The sequence below is a fragment of the Rhagoletis zephyria genome, unplaced genomic scaffold (assembly GCF_001687245.7).
Source record: "Rhagoletis zephyria isolate East Lansing unplaced genomic scaffold, Rhagoletis_zephyria_1.1 Rzeph_scaffold_03136, whole genome shotgun sequence".
Lineage (NCBI taxonomy): Eukaryota > Metazoa > Arthropoda > Insecta > Diptera > Tephritidae > Rhagoletis > Rhagoletis zephyria.
The window spans coordinates 43,565-66,315 of NW_016160220.1; the positions used below are offsets into that span (position 1 = coordinate 43,565).

At 33.6% G+C, this 22,751-nt stretch overlaps 1 protein-coding gene across 2 annotated transcripts in view; it reads right to left on the reverse strand.

The window, feature by feature from the left end:
• Positions 1–18,771, reverse strand: part of LOC108368465 (fork head domain-containing protein FD3-like) — a 51,243-nt gene extending 32,472 nt beyond the window's left edge. Inside the window, exons 1-2 of one of the 2 annotated variants that reach the window (XM_017623315.1) lie at positions 18,174–18,771; positions 17,621–18,053 (exon numbers count right to left, since the gene is read on the reverse strand). In XM_017623315.1, the coding sequence (XP_017478804.1) occupies positions 17,621–17,940 (320 nt within the window). In that variant the 5' untranslated portion in view covers positions 17,941–18,053; positions 18,174–18,771. Of the gene's footprint in view, positions 1–17,620 lie in introns of both variants that reach the window. The other variant, XM_017623314.1, reaches the window with a different exon arrangement.
• Positions 18,772–22,751: the final 3,980 nt, after the last annotated feature.

Consider the following 22,751-nt stretch of genomic DNA (forward strand, 5'->3'; position numbering starts at 1 on the left):
TCATTGAAATTGTTCTTTTTATTTTATAATAAAAATCACGAGAGCATTAAGTTGTTATTTTTTCATTTTCTTATTTTGTATACAATCTTGCAATTTAAAAATCTAATTCTAAAGAATTCTCTTTCCAAATAAATCCTTTTATAATCGCCAATTTCACGTGAATAAATTGTTCTCATAATTTAACATGCAAAACAAAAACAAATTGGGAAAAATAATTTTGGTTTACTTTATAATTTTGGGAATATTTGTTCACACGAAATTCGTGATTTGTGATGAAATTCGTGAAAATTTACTTTTAAATTTCTCATTAGATTTNCGAAATTCGTCATTTGTGATGAAATTCGTGAAAATTTACTTTTAAATTTCTCATTAGATTTTGCAAAAAATTAGGCTTTGTGGTTGGCGTATCACCATTAACTTCAACAAATTTCGAATTTAAAATTTCCAATGTACGCAAAAAACTTAAATTCGTCTTGCGCAGACCGCCCTCCTATAAGCAATTAGCATAAGTATAATTTTGATCACTTTCTTCATCCGTTCTGAAACCTAGTTTCGTCAACCCCCTTTTTAGACTATGCATTAATTTTCANAAATTCGTCTTGCGCAGACCGCCTTCCGATAAGCAATTAGCATAAGTTTAATTTTGATTACTTTCTTCATCCGTTCTGAAACCTAGTTTCGTCAACCCCCTTTTGGAGATTATGCATTAATTTTCAGGTTCATCATATTCGACATCTTTGAGTGGACTGATGAAATCTTCTGCTTAAAAAAAATATTACTGCTCGTGATCAGGTAGCATGAATTTAATGAAATATCACAATTTTATTAAAAGTCAAATGGTTAACAACAACAACGAATGTCAATAAATGAAACTACCTTCTTTTCTGTATTATGGAATTAACTATATTTTTATAAAAAAATTAAATTAAGTAAGGAAAGAAAAAATTTTCAAAACCTGTCAATATATTTTAGTACTGTTTTCCTGAGCACAGCTGTACATATGTACATACGTAATACCATTGATTTGTTTTAAAGTAATGAATTTTTGTATTGATAATACTATACGTATTTAAAAGTCTATTAGTTATTTTTTTAATGAATGCGCTGTTTTTTGGTTGTTATATTGTTAATAATAAAAAATACGCTTAAAAATGAGCTGATTTTTATGGCTCTGTACTGATTTTTGATCCCAACTGTACTGATTATGTCCCTATAATATCTGGCCACCCTAACTTTAACACGCATACAATTTATTATTCATATATGAAGTTAGAGGTGTAGCGTAAAAACACATATCTGAGTAATCAGTTGTATTTGAGCTATATGTTAAAGTGAACCTATTTTGATAATTTTAAGGAATAATTGGGGTTGCCATATTCCGAACATTTCTACATTCGATAGAAAAAAAGCAGTACAGACATAAAAAGGAGTACATTTTGTTAAATTTTTTGTGCAATTTATTGTTAAAAATTACGAAAAAGTAAATATATGTATAATCACTAGGGCTCGGAATCTCATGTACTAAAAAATCGAAAATATGCACTATAATATGCACTCAAAATTCAAAAATATGCGCTATAAACAAGTAAAATATGCAATTAAAACTATTTTTAATAATTTTATTGCCTGTATATAGATAAATATCTCATTTATTTCAACGAGAAAATAACGAAAACAATTCATTATAAAATGCAATACATATTTAAGAATACAATTAGTATAAGTATTCGCCAATCCAATCTACAGCCATTTGGCGGCCTTAACCAATTTCAGTACGTCATACAGAGAGAGCAGCTGCACTCTAAAACATTCTGCGGGAATGGCTTGCAGAGTGTCTTTAGCCTCGTCCTTGCGAGGGCTGGACAATCCCGCAGGTTCGACTGTCTCTTTTGAGTTAGGGTCATCACAACTACGGCAGCACCTTCTGAAGGGCATCCTCTCGGCATGTACCCGAACGAGCCAATGCCCTGTGCACACTGCATTAAGTTTGGAGATATCTTATTTGCTCATTCCTAAGAAAGGTTGGGTTTTAAGTGGGTCGTAATCCTGTACGATCTTGTGAGATTCCACCTCTGCTTGGTCTTCGAGTGATAAGTTTCGGTAATTGTTGCTTCCATCTCGAGAGGCGCCCATGTTCAACGCGTGGAAAGCATTCAGTGCGGAGAAGCACCTCGCTTGTTCGTCCGCTGCCTCGTTTTCATAAACGCCTCTACGTTGCATGAACCATATTAGGGTAATTTCGTATTGATCAGAGATATAGGTCAGTTCTCTTCTACAGTCTTCCACTAGTTGAGATCTAACAGGGGTAGAAGAGAGTGCCTCAACAGCACTAACCATAGAATGCCATTTTTAGGAAATTGCATGATTCCTAAAGAAAACTTAACCANTTATTTGCTCATTCCTAAGAAAGGTTGGGTTTTAAGTGGGTCGTAATCCTGTACGATCTTGTGAGATTCCACCTCTGCTTGGCCTTCGAGTGATAAGTTTCGGTAATTGTTGCTTCCATCTCGAGAGGCGCCCATGTTCAACGCGTGGAAAGCATTCAGTGCGGAGACGCACCTCGCTTGTTCGTCCGCTGCCTCGTTTTCATAAACGCCTCTACGTTGCATGAACCATATTAGGGTAATTTCGTATTGATCAGAGATATAGGCCAGTTCTCTTCTACAGTCTTCAACTAGTTGAGATCTAACAGGGGTAGAAGAGAGTGCCTCAACAGCACTAACCATAGAATGCCATTTTTAGGAAATTGCATGATTCCTAAAGAAAACTTAACCATTTCCATTTTAAGGTTCCGAATAAAAACATGCATTTGCATAAGATTCCGAACCCTAATAATCACATATTTGAGATCGTTTTCATTAATTATGTACAAACAAATAAAGATATCTTAAATATATTTTTCGAAGCAACAGTAAATATCACAAATAAATAACTAAGGGCCAATTTCATAATGAAACACTTAAAGTTCCCTTTGCAAAAGTTNAATCACATATTTGAGATCGTTTTCATTAATTATGTACAAACAAATAAAGATATCTTAAATATATTTTTCGAAGCAACAGTAAATATCACAAATAAATAACTAAGGGCCAATTTCATAATGAAACACTTAAAGTTCCNTTCACATATTTGAGATCGTTTTCATTAATTATGTACAAACAAACAAAGATATCTTAAATATATTTTTCGAAGCAACAGTAAATATCACAAATAAATAACTAAGGGCCAATTTCATAATGAAACACTTAAAGTTCCCTTTGCAAAAGTTTCCTTGTAGCTAAAGTGTCATTTAAATGTACTTTAAACAAGAAGTGTTTTCATAATACAATGGCAATTGAATAATATGAAGAGGTTAATTTAAATGAAAATAACAAAGTTGACAATGCTGATCTCGGCAAAATTGCATCAGCTAATTGTCATAAATATGTAATTACAAGCGGGCCCATGCGCAGACTGCGCAGACAGAATTACACAGTAAACTCATCCCTCTTTGTAGCCACAGATAAAAGCAGACTGTTCTAATAGTTCGCGGAAATAGTAAACAGAATTATTCTTATAAAACCCTTATTTTTATTATACATATATTACAAAGCATGAATGAGATTTATAGTACATCAGAACTTATATGTACTTATTAGGTACATAAAAACATATTACAAACTGACTGATATATGAGTGTAATGAGTTGAGGGAAACATGGTGTTACTTACAATATATCTTTGTATACAATATTTGAGGTGAAAAAATATTCGGAATTAACTTTTTGACTAAATATTTTTTTAACAGAAACAATAATATCTGAGCTAAGGGAGCGGTCCGAGAGAGACAACTGTCAGTTTATCGAACCTTTAATTATTGAATTATGTGTGCGCTCACCACTGTCGTATACGGCGTATGCGATACTGCTTCAATACAAAATACCTTTAGTGTGGCTTAACAATGGTAAATTAAAAACAAAAATAAAATTACAAATTTCTTGACTTCAGAGGTGTTATGACCATTAATATTACCTAATAACCACTCAGGGGACCTTTGACTTTTCAAATGACACCTCATTAGTGGAATTCCTTACATAGAAAAGTAGAAAAAGGGAGACTAACAAAAAAACGCCTTAGAGAAATAATATATAAGATACTACGAAAATGACATACTAGGTTTTTCTTACAAAAGGGTCCTTTATGTCATTTAAATTTCCATTTTGGGTATTTAACTAAAGAGCCTTTATGAGCACCTTTATCTTTAAAGTGGCTTTATGAAATCGATCAGCACAATAAAGCATCCTTTATATTTTAAAATATTCCTTAATTTTATTATGAAATCGGCCCTAAATTTCACAAAAAAATTTCAGCCTTTCCCATTTTTTAATTTAAGCCTTATAGTTAATTAAATATTTTTCTGATTTGTATACCCCACGACCATGCTTACACCTTTTTATTATTATTTTACCTCCCTTTTATTAGCTCGGGATGTAACTATGTAATATTGATGCGCCTAAAAGATGCAGCGATTTCTATTCTCAAGTTACATACCTGATGACAGTACGAGTGGAAATTATAAAAGCGAGGTTTTAGTTTTTTAAACTATAATTTTATTACTATCACACTTAACTTTGCTTACTATGGAGTGTTCGCCACAATATGAATGGCAAAGTACCAAGCGTAAACTAACAACTGTCGCACTGGTTTTTTGAAAAATAAAAGGGTCTTTTATAGATTTCGCGAAAAAAGTATTTTAGTGTTAAGTTTGTAAATATTTTACTTAAATTTTTGCCAGCTTTGGGAGGTACTTTTGTATAAAAAAAGAAAAAGAAAAAAAACTGTATAGGGTTGGTCGAATGAATGGCCTCGTAGTCATCAGTGCCGGGCCTATTCGATTGCTGAGGTAAAATGATATAACTCCATGTGGTAACTCCAATTTTAAAACATGTATGCAGCTCTCAAGAAAACGGTCAAGAAAAGATTGCAATTATTTCGCGTGTGTGTTCAAGGAATTTTGACGTTTTTGATACATCACAGCCAGTTGCCTCACTCTTTCCTCAAGAAATAATGGAACGGGCATATATTTCTGTTGCAAACCTGGGTTGCCTTGTGCTCTTTTTTCACAAAAAACTTTAGAAAACCGTAGTAGAAAGCGTACTAAATTTCTTAAGAACTGCGTACTGCCTTAAGGAAATTTGACTCAAGAAAATTTCTTAGCCATTTCTTGTACGTCATTTTATATGGGGTTTTTGCTTTTCTTGAGAGCTGCATACAGGCCTTAAGGTAGCATAACACCAATTGGTAAAATGTCACTTGCCCAAGGCATATTTTCCAGCTCTCAAGAAAAACAAAAACAGCATATAAAAACACGCTCAAGAAAAAAAATCTATTAACGTTTATTCTGCGCAATAATACTTCCGCCACTCTTTTCCGGCAACGCAGAAAGTAGTATTCTACTTAGTGAGGGTTATAATCCCTAAGCGCAGCCGATGGCCATAGCCGTTGACAAGAAAATAATGTACGCAAAGCCAGCTTGTATGCCAGTGTTTTCATCAAAATTTTATCATTACTCTTGCACATTCCAAATCTAAATTCTTTTGGTTTGCAAAATTACATGATGGATTAGGAATTTTGTCGCCTTTCGTTTGGAAGTATGGGCGAATCCTAGAAATAGTCTACCAAAATCGGGAAAAATGCATGCAATTCAAATTCTCGCATTCTTGTGTCAAAAATGGCGTAGTACAACATATTCTTATTTCATATTTCTTTTTACACTTATTACAGAAAGCTGATTTGGCGCTTTTACTTCTTGAAACAAAGCTCTAAATAGCCTTTGTTTTAAGGACTATCTATATCTTTTAATAAAATAGATATTGCTTTAAAAATCTATTTTTTTAAGAGAAAAACGAGTAACGTCCATAACGGAACCTCCCGAACGCACATATACTGTTGTTTTAAAGTTAATCCAACCTTTAGTTTGCTTTTATAATACATATTGTTAACTTCATAATTTTTTCTTCAAAAAAAATTTTAAAAGAAACGTCCGAAAGTAACGTCTGCAACGCTAGCATTTGCCCATATTTCACTCCTTATATAGTGAAATAACCCTAAGCTTGAGCTTTTCTCTCAAAGTGTTTACCGCTGGTAAACCCAAATAGAGGTTGAAATTTAAAAACTAATTAATAAAATTTAAGTAAAAACCTATCTTAGTTTTCAAAAAAAACTGTGCGACAGTTATTAGTTTCCACCCTATATATGATAAAAAATGAATAGCTGAAAAAAGGAGTACAAAAGATGTAAAACTTAAAAAAGGAGGACATTTCCAGATTTTTTTGGGAGTACATTGCAATAAAAGGAGTACGTTTACACCCAAGAGCAGTACGCCTGGCAACCCTAGGAATAATTAGGTGATTTTAAAAACCCGTTATGTGCAAAATTTTAGTAAAATAACTTCAAAAACAGAGGGAGTTATTTATGAAATAATTCAAATTTAATCAAATTTTCAAGTACCGTTATCTCGAAACCGGAGCCAATCTGGTAAAACAGGGGCTGCCGTTGAATTTAGAACTTCCCAATTAAGTGAGTTCAACTTTCAAAATCCATGCTCAAAATTTACAACTTGCACAGCGTAATTTTAACCCAGCTTATTCTTTTGTTTTTTATTTTTGCGATCTAAGTGTTTATTCCTCGTCTCACTTTTGAGGCACTTGATGAAAATTAATTACACTTATATATGTCGATTTATTAAAAGATTATGAATATAATCATATATCAAACATAGGTGTGCCCACAAATTAAAAATTTAAACTTTTTGTTTTGAAAGTGTACCTGTTTTTTAGATTTGCCTATATAATACCCAAAGGCATCTTTGTCCATGTCATCAAACCTGCACCGTTCATTCCATTTAAGAATGAGAAGTTAAANGAAAATTTATCTAGTTTCAATAGTAAAGAATCAAAATGGTTGCTTGACATTTAGCCTTTTTATTTAACTTTATTTTTTTTTAGTGGTGTATAGTGAGTGCTCTTGACGCACTGCTGCACTTACCGTAACTTCGTGTCTTCGACCCTATTAAGCTGGCATTTCGGGGTACTATTTTATATATATATAAGGAAAATTTTAAAGTTAGGAGGGGGCTCGAGCACCCCCCTGCCCCTACCTGGCTACGACCATGGGCATTGGTAAACTCTCTGACTACTAACAAACTATTTCGGCAATGCAAGTCTCTACTACATTATGTTAGTAAACATAACCAGCTTGCTTTACTTTGGGTGCCAGGTCATTCGAAAGTACCTGGTAATCTGACCATTTGGCCACAGTTGGCTTAGACCGGGCATTCCTCGATTCGTAACCAGTTATAGCACTCCTCACTTCGGCCATCGACGCCACCATCAGAAACTGGGTGAATACTTCGCTCAGCAATAACTGGGAAGGTATCGAGGGGATGCAGGTGGGCAAAACTCATGTTGCCTTTAATCTCAGAAGGTCTATTTAGTTTTTTGCTCCCACTGAGCAGAAGGGACTGCACACAAATTGTTGGACTACTGACTGGTAATAGGCGTAAATGACAACTCCATTTTCCTATCCTGCCTTGAAGAGGATGAGGCGGCGGAACATTTTGTGTGCTTGTTGCTTGCTTGGTTTTTTGCCATCGATTTTTCTACATTCGGTATTTTCTATATTGCCACTTTCTGAATTTAAAGTTTGGCGTAAAAAGCCAGTGAGTGATAAATATTTTTCGCATCATCCGAGCGGCAAAAATAAAAATGACGCCATCAACACAAATCAACTATTTTACAAATACGCCAAATGCAAACTTATGAGTGAGCCAAAAATGTGCGGAGTTTATGGTGAATCGAACGTAAATAACACTAGAGTTCGGAGTGATCTTAAAAAATATAACTCCTCAGAGCGAGAGAGTACTTTGATGGCCTTACGAGCTCTGTTTTTTAAAACTTGCAAGTGTGTAATNTCTCCATTTGCCTATCCTGCCTTGAAGAGGATGAGGCGGCGGAACATTTTTTGTGCTTGTTGCTTGCTTGGTTTTTTGCCATCGATTTTTCTACATTCGGTATTTTCTATATTTCTGAATTTAAAGTTTGGCGTAAAAAGCCAGTGAGTGATAAATATTTTTCGCATCATCCGAGCGGCAAAAATAAAAATGACGCCATCAACACAAATCAACTATTTTACAAATACGCCAAATGCAAACTTATGAGTGAGCCAAAAATGTGCGGAGTTTATGGTGAATCGAACGTAAATAACACTAGAGTTCGGAGTGATCTTAAAAAATATAACTCCTCAGAGCGAGAGAGTACTTTGATGGCCTTACGAGCTCTGTTTTTTAAAACTTGCAAGTGTGTAATCACACTATTTTTATAAATAGATCACACGAAAATATTTTATTTTTATTTTTCCCACTCCGAGTTTTCGAACTCACCCGCGATGCAAATTTATATCGTTAGATCTAATCTTCACCTTTTCTTGACGAGCTTTGTTAGAAATGTAGAAGCAGGGGGTCCACCGAAACCAGTAAAATTTTGAAAGGGGTCTACGAGAAAAAGTTTGGGAACCTCTGATTTAGATGTTACTTGTGGTCGTAGTCATTTTTTTAATTTAGGGCTTACTAGATAAAATCACATAACGCTGTTTGCAAGTGGACTACTCATATACTTATTTATAGTTATTTTGGTGATTAAGTACATTCATGTATACTTAAAAAAATAAAATTCATGCGGCTGTTATGAAACAAAACACATTCAGAATTAATAACAAAAAATAGCTATCCCAGCTAAATTACAAAACAAAGCACTACATTATACGTCATTGTTAAATATCTATCCTAATGTTAAAATCTGTTAATTTTGACTGACTTTTGGTTTATTTTTTATAAATTATGGTGATTTCGTTTCTACCAAAAAATTTCGCCTTTTGATTGCCCCTTTCTCTTTTCGTGTACGATTCTAAAATAAATACAACCTGTGAGAAAATTTTGTGTTCGTTTCTGAAAATATCAAACTCTTTTAAGGCAAAAAAGGCACATTCTGTGCCATTTGAAGCTTTGTCAAGTGATATGGTTTCCCTGTAAATCAGATGGTTGCTTAAAACGACAATATTATGAAATGCGTGAGTTAGACAAGGACAAGAGGGCAAAAACATGCCCTTTTACAGGGTTGAGTGTAACATCAAATACATTTTGCACCGAGGAAAGGCAACATTTTTTGGAAGAAACGAAATCACCATTAGTAATTCCATAGCATCAAGTTCTTTCAGAAATTGATTATTTGTCTCAATGCTTTTCTTTAAANTACATTTTGTACCGAGGAAAGGCAACATTTTTTGGAAGAAACGAAATCACCATTAGTAATTCCATAGCATCAAGTTCTTTCAGAAATTGATTATTTGTCTCAATGCTTTTCTTTAAAATGTTAATTGCATGAAGTTGTTCTTTCGTAGTTGGCAAACTTTCTGATACTATTTGTTCAGCTTCACCTTAGGATTCATCTGAAGACGGATTTAATATTTGTTGTANCTTTCTGATACTATTTCTTCAGCTTCACCTTAGGATTCATCTGAAGACGGATTTAATATTTGTTGTAAAATTTCGGCGCCAAAAAGTTGGGTGCTTTAAAATGTTTGCGCTGCGCTTATAACCAACGAAAATTACTTATGAAGTTATACTTTTGTATCAAAATACTAATGCTTTTAAACCGAGAATCAAAAAAGCGGGGATGTATTAAGCGGGGTAATCGAACCATTTTTATACGTGAGGTAAAATCAACGCTAAAAAGCGGGGGACGCTTATAAGTGGGGGCATATAAGCGGGAGTACCTACTGTAGCAATTTTTCTTTCAAGACGATAGGCAATTGGTCGTTCAATTTGAACAGTTGAGCGACCATAGCTTTGGGAAGTGGGCTTTTGTTTCCAGGAAATGATGTTTTTAATAAAATATGAAACAAAAAATACCCTGCAGGATATTCAATTAATTTGAAAATAATTTATAAACTACTTTATTTTCATTGAAATTCTCACTGTTTTCCCTGCAACGAACTCATTTATTAAGCATGGCGATGTCCCAGGAAGCAGGCAGTTGCCTTTTCCTGCATTTATTTTCAACTACTTTAAAATGAATTTGACTTAAACAACTTCAAAGTCAGTATGTTTCACAGATGCTTTTTCATATTTAAAAGACACAAAAAAAATTATTATTATTTTCACATGATGTCGACTCGAACCCGACCCTTCTGGACGCTAACAAGTAACAGCAAGCATCCCTGCGCGCTCAACTAGAGCCAGACATGTAAATGTGCTTTCAAATGTTCAGTTTGAATTATGTGCAAGCAGCAAGTCGACTGTCCTATTCTGCATTTAATTTTAACTACTTTAAAATAAATTTGGTTTAAACCACTTCGAAGTCAGTATGTTTCTTTTGAATGCGCATGCGTTCTGCACTTAACAGATGCTTTTTTATACTCCCAAGCAGCGTTGCCAGGTTGACGTTTTTAACGTCATTTGGACGTTTTTTGTATCCTGTTGACGTTTGGACTTTTTTTGTGCAAAAAATGACGTTTTTTAACTACCCAGTAATTTTTCTCTATGCACAATATCGCATGTTTAATAATATAACGCAGTATTTCTAAATTTTAATTTTGTGGGACAACGCAATCAATTCATACAGTGGATGTACAAAAAGACAGATGGAAAGACACATATCTTCGTCATATTTGGGAACATTGGTTATCTGTTATATTGAACATATCCTACTTATTTATCAGCTTATTAGTTGCATAATGAGATCTCCAAAAACGTAAATTTTGAGTTACATCTCTATATTATTAAACGTGCGATATATTCAATGCATAGCGTACTATTTGCTTGTAGAGTAAATACTTACGCTCACACTTTCGGAAAATTGGTTACTAAATCTCGTAAGTAGAACTTATTTTGAATTATTTTCTTAATAAATCTTTACAAGCTTTGTTTTTTTGCACCAGCTGCTTCAAAAGATATTTATTCTTTGGACACAGATGACTTAAAGCTTAAACAGACGGCAGCGTTGATCCGGACTAACTCGGACTTAAACTGCATTTAATTCCCGAGTTGATCGGGATCAACGCTGCCTTCTGTTTAAGCTTTAAGTCCGACCACCTAACCAAATGTCTACAAGAAAAAAAAATTATTAAAAATCAACGCGATTCTTTAGCAACACAAAACTTGCACATTATTGCCCTAGAATTTGATGGGCTATCAAACTGCATACTCAAAAAAAATCTAGAAGATCTGAATGAAAAGTTGAAAATCTACCTGAAACTTTGCAGTTTTTTATAATTTTTGCACAAAATTTGAAATGTGGATTTATATTGTGTTTATTATATAATGAGCTAGATTCTATGGAAAAATAATAAACATTGAATAAACAAAAGAAAAACATCCAAAATCCATCAAAATGTTGATGACTTAATCTGCTGATCACAAGTGTACATACATATGTACGTAAGGTATATATATTTAAATGTCATTTCGACAGAGCACATTTAAAATTAATTAGAATCGAATTTATTAGAATTGCTCAATTTGGTGAATACCACTATTGTAAACTGGTTTGAGATCGTTAATATTTTTATTTATTTATTTTTTACAGTCTGTTAGACTTATATTACAACAAAGACTTAACATTCTTATAATTAGATTTAGATTTAAAATTTAAATATTAAATACTAGATCGCCCTCACCCGCTTCGCTGAGTGTATGAAATTTCAAAGTACTACATGGAGTAAAATTTATTTCAAGAAAACCCAATTAAAAAACAGGAGGTTTAAAATTTTGTTTAACCATCTTCAAAATTTTTTCAAACTAAAACTTTCTTAAAGCTTCATTCGGAGACACCAGGGTTGAGTTGTGCAGGGGTAAATCTCGAATCGCCACCGATAAATCAACTGCCAGAACCATTGCGCGCCCTTTACTGTAATATTTAATTTAAAGTAATTGAATTTAATTTTTGAAAAGGTAAATATTATTCAAAACTTTCGAACTAAAGGTTTCTTAACAATATTTCGTTAGACAATCATATTTTAATTCTTCAGATAGCTTGCATATAATTAATCTAAATTTGACTTTTCAACATATATTCGAGATACAGCTTTTGTAAACCTCTTGACATCCATTTTTTAATATAATTTTCAAATAAATAACTCCCTTAATTGAAGTTGAATTTTGATTATTTTAAAAGGTGGCAGCCCTCATCCATGAGTAGATAATGATTTTATATATCTCCATACCAAGTTCCAGTACTCTATCAAAAATATTGCCTCAGAAATGCAATATGTTTTATTCCGTTTGTATGGGAGGTGCCACGCCCCCTTGTCTAATCGAGATTAAATTTATCCTATATTTTAAGTTGGGCTAAATGACAGCAGTGTACAAAATTTCATGATAACCGGTTTAGTGGTTAAAGCGTGAAAGCGTAGCAAATACACAAACTCACTTTCGGATTTATAATATTAGTAAGGATTAAATACAAACTGCTCTACGGAAATTTTTAAATAACATTATTTCTTTATCACTGCAATTATTTTATGTCAATATAAAAGCATGCAATTTTCCGGAAGTTATATAGACGTTTGGAAAGGCCGAGTTTCCAATCCGCGCTATACTTTTTGGGTTAATCCGTTGTCGAATTTATTTGTATGGAAAAAATTTGTAATGCAGTCAGAAAAAAAATTATTAAAACTCAACGCGATTTTTTAGCAACTTAAGACTTGCACATTATTGCCCTAGAATTTAATGGGCTATTATACTGCATACTCAATTCTAAAAAATCTGAATAAAAAGTTGGAAATTTAGCTGACACTTTGCAGATTAACCATTAAAATTAAATAAACGAAAGCAAAATAGCCAAAATTGATCAAAATGTTGCTGGCTTAATTAGCTGCAATAAAAGTTTGATAAGAACAATTCTGTGTGCATACATTTAGAAAGGACGTTTTTGGGTAGGAAATGACGTTTTTCAGACCAAGAGGGACGTTTTCTCATGCTGAAGACCTGGCAACACTGCTCCCAAGACACAAATCATTTCTTTGAATAAAAAGAGTATCAAAATTCGAAACACTTACTCATGGCATTTGTTTTAAAGTAGTCTTTCAATTAGTTGATTTAAAAAAAAATCACTTGCTTCTGTCAGGGTAAAGACAAACCCTACATATGACAATTCATAGTGAGCTAATTGAAAGCAATACACTAGGGGTATTTTCGAAGTGTTGCATATCCCTTGCGCGGTGCACGAATTGCACAGCTTTGCAAACTATCCAATCCGGGCACCGTGCAAGGTTAGTAGCCATTTCTAGATTTTGGGTAACTGAATTTTTAAAAATGGAAACTTATATTTGAATTTAAAAAAAATAAGGTAAATAGCAAAATCGGCTAAAAATGTAATTTTTTTGTAAAACGGCTGGCGGCTAAGCGGAATTTTCTCCGGATGTTTACTATTGCAACCGGCTAAATTTCTGCACCGTTCGTTCGTTTTTCGAAAATGAGATGTCAAATGAAAGAGCTTGGGCTGTAGATGCTAGGACTAAGCGTTTATTTTTGGCAATTTATGTCTGAAAATTTTTTTATATGAAAAAAATGCGGAGCACCGTCAGCAAAAAAAATCTAAAAATCTTGACATTTTGGTCAAACTTTTCAGACTTTTCATTATCTTTGCACAAAGTCTGAAATTTGCATTTATATCGTGTTTGTTAAGTTATCAACAGGGCCGAAAAGTTTAAGCTTTTGCTTGGAATTGCTTATTTTGCTTATTCAGGGTTTTCAAGCCTAATTTTAATGATACAGCTTAGTTTGCATATTTCAATGTAGAGGGCTAAGTACGGACCTTTTATGAAATAAATTGCTCTTATTTCGTGCGTGTGAATAGTAGTGTCCAAGGAGTTTTTACATCTGATATTTTATCATGATTCAAAAATACAAGGTTCGATAAACTGACAGTTGTCTCTCTCGCACCGCTCCCTTAGCAGTGGCACCGTGTTGCTTCTTTGCAAATTTACATGGAAACAGTGTAGCTTTGGTGTGAAATAAAAGTATAAGCTTTTGTGCAATATGTTTATTTGTATATGCATATGAAGCATATTTAACTGATGAAAACATAAGCATTGGATGTTTACATCAATCTCATAGTAGTCTTATTTTAATTTTGAGTCATTTTGCAGTTTTTATACAGCTAAATAGCACATAAATTACGTAATTCACGTAGATATATCAATATTACGTTCAACATTTGGTTTAAAATGCCAGATTTCCTGCAAATACATTAGAATTTACAAAAGGAATTTGACTACTAATTGCCTACTTTGCGTACTTTTCTACTACCATTTTCGCATCAAGAAAGCTTGATTCTTACCCTTTCTCCGTCCTTCGTAAATGCAACCTTTTGTAAGGGAGTGTCAAACCGCAGCTGTCAATAATTATCTAACCTTGTATTATTGAATCATGATATTTTATATCGTGGTGTCTCACTTTTTCATTACGAAATAATGAACGGGCAAACAAGGGTGCCTTGTACTCTTCACAAACAAACTTTAAAAAACCGTTAAGAAAAAAATTAAAACGATCAGCGCAGATCTCTATTATTTGAGAATATTAAGCAACACTTTTATGTTTGTTGCAATTTTTCAATCCTTGAAATAAAGTAAATAAAAAACCAAAACATTAAACTCTACTTAATTTTTGTTGTTTTGCGAGCATATTTACCAATGTTTTAGTGCATATCTAAGCGCTTAAAATGCATTTTTTTGCTTATTTTCTTCGGCCCTGGTAATCAACTATACTTTCATAAAAATTACAATTATTTTGTGTGCTTCCAAAATCTTCGCTCTAGTAACTATTCTAAATGTGGATTTTTTACTATTCATGGACTATTAGAATATACATACATTCTATTAATATAATCCAAAAGGTTATTCACTAATAAATTGCTACTTTATTAGTAGAAACCTTTGGTACCAAAAGACCTTCTACAATATGATATTAATTGATACAATATTGACATTCTAAAACCATTTGGAAATTTGGACAGATTTTAAATAGCAATTTCCAAAATTGTTTCACATAGCTTATCAACATAGTGAAATAATAATGCCAGCTTATTTCAATGCAAAATTTGAGTCTCGTCATTTTCGCTTTTTNGGAAATTTGGACAGATTTTAAATAGCAATTTCCAAAATTGTTTCACATAGCTTAGCAACATAGTGAAATAATATAAAATATGCCAGCTTATTTCAATGCAAAATTTGAGTCTCGTCATTTTCGCTTTTTTCAATACTGGCATTAACCCTTGGTTTTGTTGCATACCTCTGCCCGATTTCGGCTTATCGTAATATCCGTTCACGGATGTAAAACCATAAGAAAGAAAATTACGTGATACGTCAGTCGAATAAGCTGAATGGGATAAGAGTACATTTACGTACATATGTCATAATCCGAAAAATTTGTTTTTACTTGACGAGTAATACGATATCGTATGTGTCGATTCTAGCCCAGTATTGCAACGTTATGCGTGCTTTAGCACAAGCGGCAAGAATTTATTGACATGTTTATTTATTTAATTTTTTACTCAAATCAAATAACTTCATAATTTTTCACACAAAAGGGTTAACATGAAAGTCATATGAAGGAAAAAAGTATAATTACAAATTGCCAAATACATAAAACATTTCACTGTGAGTTATTACTTAAACACTTATTAAAGTTGCGATTCTTTCATTTTCTTGTTGTTTATTTTTAATTGAAAGAAACTGTTGATATTTTCATTCGATGCATCGAAAATATCGATATTTTTATAAGATACATAGATATGCATCGATGTTATATTTCGTTGCATCAAATCGAAAAAAACATCGATGTATTTTTTTACTTGCATCCCTAGGAACGTATACTTAATATTTTTGACATGTGCTCACGATTTAATAAAAAAAAAATTCTCACAAAAAAATCGAAGTTTGTGAGAATAGCCCATATACTATGCTTTGAACGAGAGAAAAAATAGTTTGGAAAAAAGTATAAGTATTTTATTAAAAATTCGGCTGCTAATTCGTCCCTCGCTTTACAATGGCCATGGAATCACCCATAAATTGTTTTAGGTCAATAAGTTCGTAGTTCATTATAGATAATATAAATACANTTCAATACTGGCATTAACCCTTGGTTTTGTTGCATACCTCTGCCCGATTTCGGCTTATCGTAATATCCGTTCACGGATGTAAAACCATAAGAAAGAAAATTACGTGATACGTCAGTCGAATAAGCTGAATGGGATAAGAGTACATTTACGTACATATGTCATAATCCGAAAAATTTGTTTTTACTTGGCGAGTAATACGATATCGTATGTGTCGTTTCGAGCCCAGTATTGCAACGTTATGCGTGCTTTAGCACAAGCGGCAAGAATTTATTGACATGTTTATTTATTTAATTTTTTACTCAAATCAAAAAACTTCATAATTTTTCACACAAAAGGGTTAACATGAAAGTCATATGAAGGAAAAAAGTATAATTACAAATTGCCAAATACATAAAACATTTCACTGTGAGTTATTACTTAAACACTTATTAAAGTTGCGATTCTTTCATTTTCTTGTTGTTTATTTTTAATTGAAAGAAACTGTTGATANGCAACATAGTGAAATAATATAAAATATGCCAGCTTATTTCAATGCAAAATTTGAGTCTCGTCATTTTCGCTTTTTTCAATACTGGCATTAACCCTTGGTTTTGTTGCATACCTCTGCCCGATTTCGGCTTATCGTAATATCCGTTCACGGATGTAAAACCATAAGAAAGAAAATTACGTGATACGTCAGTCGAATAAGCTGAATGGGATAAGAGTACATTTACGTACATATGTCATAATCCGAAAAATTTGTTTTTACTTGGCGAGTAATACGATATCGTATGTGTCGTTTCGAGCCCAGTATTGCAACGTTATGCGTGCTTTAGCACAAGCGGCAAGAATTTATTGACATGTTTATTTATTTAATTTTTTACTCAAATCAAAAAACTTCATAATTTTTCACACAAAAGGGTTAACATGAAAGTCATATGAAGGAAAAAAGTATAATTACAAATTGCCAAATACATAAAACATTTCACTGTGAGTTATTACTTAAACACTTATTAAAGTTGCGATTCTTTCATTTTCTTGTTGTTTATTTTTAATTGAAAGAAACTGTTGATATTTTCATTCGATGCATCGAAAATATCGATATTTTTATAAGATACATAGATATGCATCGATGTTATATTTCGTTGCATCAAATCGAAAAAAAACATCGATGTAGTTTTTGACTTGCATCCCTAGGAACGTATACTTAATATATTTGACATGTGCTCACGATTTAATAAAAAAAAAATTCTCACAAAAAAATCGAATTTTGTGAGAATAGCCCATATACTATGCTTTGAACGGGAGAAAAAATAGTTTGGAAAAAAATATAAGTATTTTATTAAAAATTCGGCTGCTAATTCGTCCCTCGCTTTACAATGGCCATGGAATCACCCATAAATTGTTTTAGGTCAATAAGTTCGTAGTTCATTATAGATAATATAAATACACATACAGATATGCGCACCTATTTTTTATTTTTCTTACCTTGACATTATAAAATCACAAATGCCACTTAGTGTTAGCTTTTTATGCGGCGATTGTAGGATGGCCATTGTGATGAGGGCAATGTAGGAGTACGGCGGTTTCACAAGCGGTGTGCTGTTGTCGTTGGTACTACTGTTGCTGCCGCCACTGTTGGAGCCAGATTTCTCTTCTGTCAAATTAGCTACAGAGGCTATAGCTAACGGAGGCGAAATTGAGTGCGTATTGAGGGCGGGTCTTAACTTCTGACGGGGCGGAGACAATTGCAATGGAGTGTGATGGGCGTTGCTGCAAGCAATTGTAGAATCCGCTGAGGTATGCATGCCCGCTGCCGCGTTTGTACAGCGGAGAAGTGGAAGGAGGCGAATCAAATGAAGTTGATTTTTTTCGTTATTAACCTCTAATTTAGGTAAAGCAATATCCGCTGTTTGCTTTACTTAAATACAAAAAAAAAATTTGTTTTATTTTTCTTATTTAAAATTAAAGCTCTTTTTAGTATTGAAGCGTGGTGGCATTTTTTCATATTTTTGAATTTAATATTCTTGATTTCACTTACATCACTTTCATCTTTGTATTACATCACAATTCCTGCTATACTAAGGTCTGCAGTACAGAATTAGATTAAGTCGGACTACTTGTGAATGTTTTGTATTTATTGTTTTTGTAGGAACTAGTTTCTTCAGAAATTAAAACGCTTTCCATCACTTAAGTTGATTCTCGTTTATAAATCTCATTATATTTTAATTGAGTTATATATTTTTTTAAATGTTACTCAACGAAGGACGAATTAGTTTAATTTCCGTTTCAGTATTGCGAAAGCTTTCGATTTGTGTCTAGTACATATATGTATGTATATGTATACATGTACATATATCCTTTTATCTGTTTTTGAGTTCGGCACAAACTGCTTGTGTAACCGTCGCAAAATTGTATTTGAACGCGCAAGCTCTAAAAATTAAATGTGTCCGCTTCTTGTCTGATTTAACGCGAATCCTTTTAGCAAATGTTAGCTGATCTGCAATGAAAACGAAATTTTCTCGCTAGAAACTTTTTTCCTGGCCTCTTCTGCTGTTTTTGCTTCTCGCTTTACATAACCAAACATTTATTTATCACAAAACCACTGCTGTATCTATCAGCTTTTGTCAACGTTCCGATGTTTATGTAGCTCGAATAATTCTGATTCCGTTTGGCCACCCGGCTTTGCCAGTGCCTCCTCCTCATTCTCATCTATCCATATCCTTCCCCTTAACCAGCTGCTATGCCGTTGCCATTGTTACCACAGAGGAAGAGTACCTATCGTCCTTCGTACGGGAGTGAAAGAGCAAGAGCTTTGCAGGATGTATGCGTGAGCATGTCGGGAAACTTGCAAGCGACAGCGGCTTGACAGCAGGAGTGGTGAGGTGAACAAAGAATTTCACCCGAATAGGATGTGGCATACACAATCATTTACACGAAATTATTCACACACACACACACAGGCTCACAGGAGACCGAGTGGCAGAAGGGATGAAGGNCATTTACACGAAATTATTCACACACACACACAGGCTCACAGGAGACCGAGTGGCAGAAGGGATGAAGGCTGAGATTGGGATGTAAACAAATATTTTGAAGATGTGCTCGGTATGGACTCAGCAAAGTAGATATAATCTCCACAAAAAAGGGAAAGGGCAACAGCGTACTGCGCCGAGTCAGACACAAAACATATCTGGCTATGCATTCACATACCTTTATACATGCATATGTAGTTGGATGTGGTTGGGTGTAAAAACAGTCGAATATTAGAAAATGGTGGCACGCCAAAAAGTAGATGTCCGCTTTGGTATTTGTTCGTTTATGAGAACGAGAAATTTGTTATGTTTCCCTATTGTATGTTGTTTCAATAATGGGGTGATCTGATGAGATTCGCCAAATGGGAGAGATATTAGTTTCGTCGTTTGGTTCGTTGGTGTGATGATGTTGTACAATGTAAATATGTACATACATATATACTTACATATGTAAGTACGCGCGTACGTAAGCGCACAGCAAACAAAATTGGTATACAGTATGCGAAATACCTTTGAAGTTTGACGTGTTTTTCACTTAATCATTTTTCATTATGTCGAACATTTCAAATACCAGTCTATGCACATGTTGCGAGTTTATATATGTGTACGTTCATACACCCTGTAGGGAAACCCCGAACTGGTGAACCAAATGTGTAGTTCCGTACTAGATCTTTATCGCCAAAAACGAACCAGTCCGATAGTAACTGGATCGCCACCAGTTAAAAAGCAGCGATATGTGGTACTTTTAAAAAACAATTTTAGAAATCTATATCTAAAATGACGAATTTAGAACTGGTTCAAAACTATAGAAAAAGGGATGCAGAACGAACTAGATCTCATCTGGCAAATTTTGAACTGGTTCGAAACTACTGAAAAAGGGATGCAGCGGGGGGCTTGTTTACTTTAAATAGATTTTTGCTTGGCGGGTTTTTCGTTCAAATACGTTTTCAGTCTGCACGTCGCAGATGCTTTTTCATAGTTTGGTAATACAAAACTAATATTTTTGTAAACATCTTAACATTTTGTGACCTTCTGGAATATAACCAATACAGTCAGCACCTCTGCAAATTCAGCTACAGCCAAAGGTATGTAAACGTGTTTTCAAATGCACAATTTAATTTACATTCATTCAATTTGATTTCAGATTGAAAATACATTTCTCTGCAAATAATTAAAAATTACTACCATGGTAACCCAAAAAGAAAACATCTTGTTACTTTTTTCGTTTACAACTGGTTCGAAACTATAAAAAATGGGGTGCAAAGCGAACTAGATCCCATATGTCGAATTTAGGACTGGTTCTGAACTATAGAAAAGGTAATACAGCGGGGGACAATTTCCAATTCCTATGACATCGCCGTGTTAAATTCGCCAGTTGTTTGCATGCAAAAGAGATTTATCGCGAACTAGTAGTGGTTCTAAATGTACTAGAAGCGCACCAGTTCAAAACTAGAGATTTTCCCCTCAGGGCATGCATTAATATGTACATATATGTACATATGTACCCAGTGCGAAAATGTACCCTTCAAGACATTGCTGAGCACTTTAGACAAAAATTCTAACACATTTACACTTTTGTTTTTGTAGTATGGCATAAATGAGTAGTTTGACTATTAGTATTGAGGACTTTCTGATGAAAACAGTGAGGGGAAAGTACTAAATTTTTTTCCATGGCCTGAACGAAAATGAGGACTTTGATAAGCAATTTTGTAATTAGCGATAATGATAATATGAGCACTCATATGGTACTCAGCTGTCTTGCAGGGTAATGTATGGTAATCGAAAAAATAATCAGCCGGTGTAATTTTGCATTTTTTCCCACGACAATGCCCTAAAAAAAGCCGGATGGTACCGTGCGCAGAAGCCCACAGAAGTGGGAAAAGCTCTTGACTGCCACTCACCTGGTAGTAGCCAGAAGTGATTCTTGTGCGTACGGTTAAAATCGCAACTCACAACGTCCGCATATTTGCAGGGCCGTCGAGAGAAAACCAGAACTAAAAAATCACCGATCCTATATATAAGTTGTATTAATTTAAAAAATATGGCTTAAGTCGCCGAAAACGAAGCAAAGGGAAACATTTTTTCCCCGGTTTTCGCAGATTTTTGATTATATCCGGGTCATACCTATTCTGTTTACGGGTATTCTGAGGTATGAGACAATATAAATATAAACACGAATCTCTTTCCCTCAAACACGAAAATTCACTTAATCCTGGGACACCTTTAAATTAACGAAAAATGAAAAGGCACAATATGAAATGTAGGCTGGTTATATTTAAGGACCACCCTTTTTTACACTATACTTGCTTCTCTTCGCTTTCCTTGTATTACTTTGAAGTTAATAAAAAAAGTATTCGACAAAGTACCTAATCATAGATTAATATTCTAAATGAAAATAAAGTCGGCAGCATTTTTTAATGTAATGTAACAGTCCAAAATATCAAAAGGTTTTTTGGTTTGGTATTTTTGGAAAAATATGGTTTTCTTCGAGCATTTTCGGCCTTCTTTCACAATAAAATAAAGCGGTTTCCTATACCCTTCATTATCGGCAAATGTAATGAATGAGAAGCGAAGAGATATTTGATAGCCTATACTGGCTATCGCTTCCAGAATGCGTTATTGCTAACACGGAAAATAATGTGTCGCGTGTCGATTTATAAATCTATAAATAGAAAAAAACAGAAGAAGAAGATTCCGTGCGCCAAAGTTTGAACTCGCGACCAACAAGTCGTTAGTCGAACACGCAAGCAATCGGCTACAGCGGCTGTTGAGATAATTTGAAAGAAAGGTAGGGGCAGGGGGGTGCTCGAGCCGCCCCCCCTAACTTTCAAATTTTCTTTATATATATATAAAATAGTGCCCTAAAATGCCAGCTTAATAGGGATATACTATTTTTTTTTATTTTTTATTTTTAAGCATACAATGTTTTTAACATCGCCTACGCTGCGCTTTGCGCTGCAATGTGGGACTTGATACACTGAAAATAAAATCTGCGTAAATATAACGAAAACTTGCGTAAATCTTACGAAATTTTTCGTCATTTTGAGCCACGAAAGTTTTCGTTGACTGTACAAGACCGTTTTCGTACATACTACGAAAATATGAGGCATCAGATTTTTAGTACATTTTAAGAATTTATTCGTACTATTTACTAAAGAATTTAGTACTATTTACTAAAGAATTTCGTACTATTTACTAACGAATTTCGAACTATTTACTAAAAAAATTCGTACTGTTTCTTCATTTTTTTACGAAATTTTTGTAAAATCCACAGAAATAATTCGTATATTTAACGAAATTACTTTCGTAAAATCTACGCTTGTTTCGTAGAATGTGCGATTGCTTTCATTCTCCACACTGTAAAAAACATATTACGAATTATAACACAACACCTTTATTTTGTTTTTGTCGTTAATTTTAAGCGTTTTTGTTTAACAAAACGTTTTGCAAAAACGCTTAACATTAATGATTAAAATATAATGAAAGTGTTGTGCTATAATTTTAGTCATGTTTTTTATAGTGTTAATAATAAAAGCAATCATACGTTCTACGAAAGAAGAAGAATTTTCTGACTACACTGTAGT